Source organism: Chrysochloris asiatica, unplaced genomic scaffold (genome assembly GCF_000296735.1).
Source record: "Chrysochloris asiatica unplaced genomic scaffold, ChrAsi1.0 scaffold00040, whole genome shotgun sequence".
NCBI lineage: Eukaryota > Metazoa > Chordata > Mammalia > Afrosoricida > Chrysochloridae > Chrysochloris > Chrysochloris asiatica.
The window spans coordinates 16,313,351-16,315,239 of record NW_006408558.1 but is presented as its reverse complement, the minus strand read 5'-3'; the positions used below and the strand labels follow the sequence as shown (position 1 = coordinate 16,315,239).

The following is a 1,889-nucleotide window of genomic DNA, read 5'->3' as shown; positions in this document are numbered from 1 at the left end:
GCTCTAGCCCCGCCCTCCATCCTTCCCTGGATGCTCTAGCCCCGCCCCCATCCTGCCTGGACACCCCAGCCCCGCCCTCCATCCCTCCCTGGACGCTCTAGCCCCGCCCTCCATCCCTCCCTGGATGCTCTAGCCCCGCCCTCCACCCCTCCCTGGACGCTCTAGCCCCTCCGTCCATCCTTGCCCCCTCCCAGGCCGCCTTGATCACTCTGTGGAATGTGATGGTGGTAAACAACTGGCAGGTGTTCATGGACGCTTACCGGCGCTACTCGGGCCCGTGAGTCTCTGCCTCCCCAGGACATTAGGTTGTGGTGGGAGCCTGGCGGGGTGGCGTCCTGGGCCCTGCCTCCCTATTGCTCCGGGTCTGCGCCTCCTGGCAGTGTTGGGTGCTCTGCTCAGGCATGGTCCCCCGCCCCCCAGGTGGTCCAAGCTTTACTTCGTGGCCTGGTGGCTGGTGTCGTCTGTCATCTGGGTCAACCTGTTCCTGGCTCTGATTCTCGAGGTACCGGGACCCCGCACAGGCCGATCTCACCCTGGGCATCCGGCACGCTCCGGACAGTCCATCATGGGGGGTCCCAGGCAGTTGCTTCTGGTGGCTGCCCTCCCCTGTGGACACTGGGGGGTGGGAGGGCAGGCTTCACTCCCCACACTCACTGGCTGCCCCTCCCTCTTGCCGGCCAGAACTTTATCCACAAGTGGGACCGCCGTGATCAGCACCCGCATTCGCTCGGGACCCCCGAGGCTTCCTACCACTCCACCGTGGAACTCATGTTCAGGTGAGTGGACAGTGGGCAGTGGGCAGTGGCCTCCGTGTCAGAGAGGGAGCTCAGACGGGCAGCCATGATGGGCGGGTGGAGCGGAGGCAGCCAGGTTGGGTCTGTAAGGAAACCTCCCCAAGCTTCCGTTTCCTTCCGGGAATGGTCGGCTGGTGGCTGAATGCTGGGTGGTTCAGCTAGCAGGGATGACCCCCAGCCGTCCCCACCATGGTAACTTGGAGGCCATCCCTGTACAAGTGCAGAATGGTGGATAGTCACCCGCACAGCCTCTGGGTGGGCGCTCGTGTTGCCTCCTGAGAGGATCTGCTGGAACGATGGGCCGGTGGGTGCGCTCTCCCGCTGACCCGAGCAGCCATCGAGAGCTCGAGTTGGCATTATGGGCCTCGTCCATGCCCTGTGTCCCTGTCACATCATCTTTGCACCTGACACCGTTGGGATTTCCGCCTCTGCACCCGCAGGGACGTCCTGGAAGAGCCTGCAGAAGACGACCTGCTGGAGAAACTGCGGCGTCACCCCCACCTACAGCTGTGCAGGTGACGTCCAGGTGCCTCCTGGCTGGGCAGCAGGATGAGACACTGGCCTCAGGGACGGCAGCGCCAGCCTGGAAGAGGCAGAGGGTGGGCTGAGCTGGATGACGGAGAACCACTTGCCCAGAGGCCAGCACAAGAGTGGGTGAGACGCTGCTGGTGGACACTCCGACTGTCGTCAGGGCCTGTGTGCGTGTTCCACCCGACGTGGCTGCTTTTGCTGCTCCGAGATGCCTCTGTTCTCTCACCCGGGGACCGAGGCCACCTCCACAGGACCTGCCAGACGCTCTGAAAAGCAAGAAGCAATGTTTCCTCTTGGGCCCCGGGGAGTCCATTGGTACCTTGGCTGCTGGCGACTCTCAGGGCCCCGGTGCCCACCCAGGCCCCCTCAGGTTAACGCACATTTCCAGGGCATTCAAGTTGGGGTGCTGGCGGTTTCATGTGAAGAGAACAGGAGCTGCGTTTTATATTTTGTATAAATATGAATCACAATCGAGTGAAGGTGATTGGATTTTTATGTGTGTTAGCCCTCACAGGAGACTCTCAGAGCAGGGTTGCTCTATAGTGTGATGTGGGTGGGCATTGC

At 62.4% G+C, this 1,889-nt stretch overlaps 1 protein-coding gene across 1 annotated transcript in view; it reads left to right on the top strand.

The window, feature by feature from the left end:
* Positions 1-1,313, top strand: part of TPCN2 (two pore segment channel 2) — a 34,820-nt gene extending 33,507 nt beyond the window's left edge. The window contains exons 24-27 of the mRNA XM_006861046.1: positions 195-277; positions 421-502; positions 682-776; positions 1,235-1,313. Coding sequence (XP_006861108.1) covers positions 195-277; positions 421-502; positions 682-776; positions 1,235-1,313 — 339 coding nt within the window. The remainder of the gene's footprint in view (positions 1-194; positions 278-420; positions 503-681; positions 777-1,234) is intronic.
* Positions 1,314-1,889: the final 576 nt, after the last annotated feature.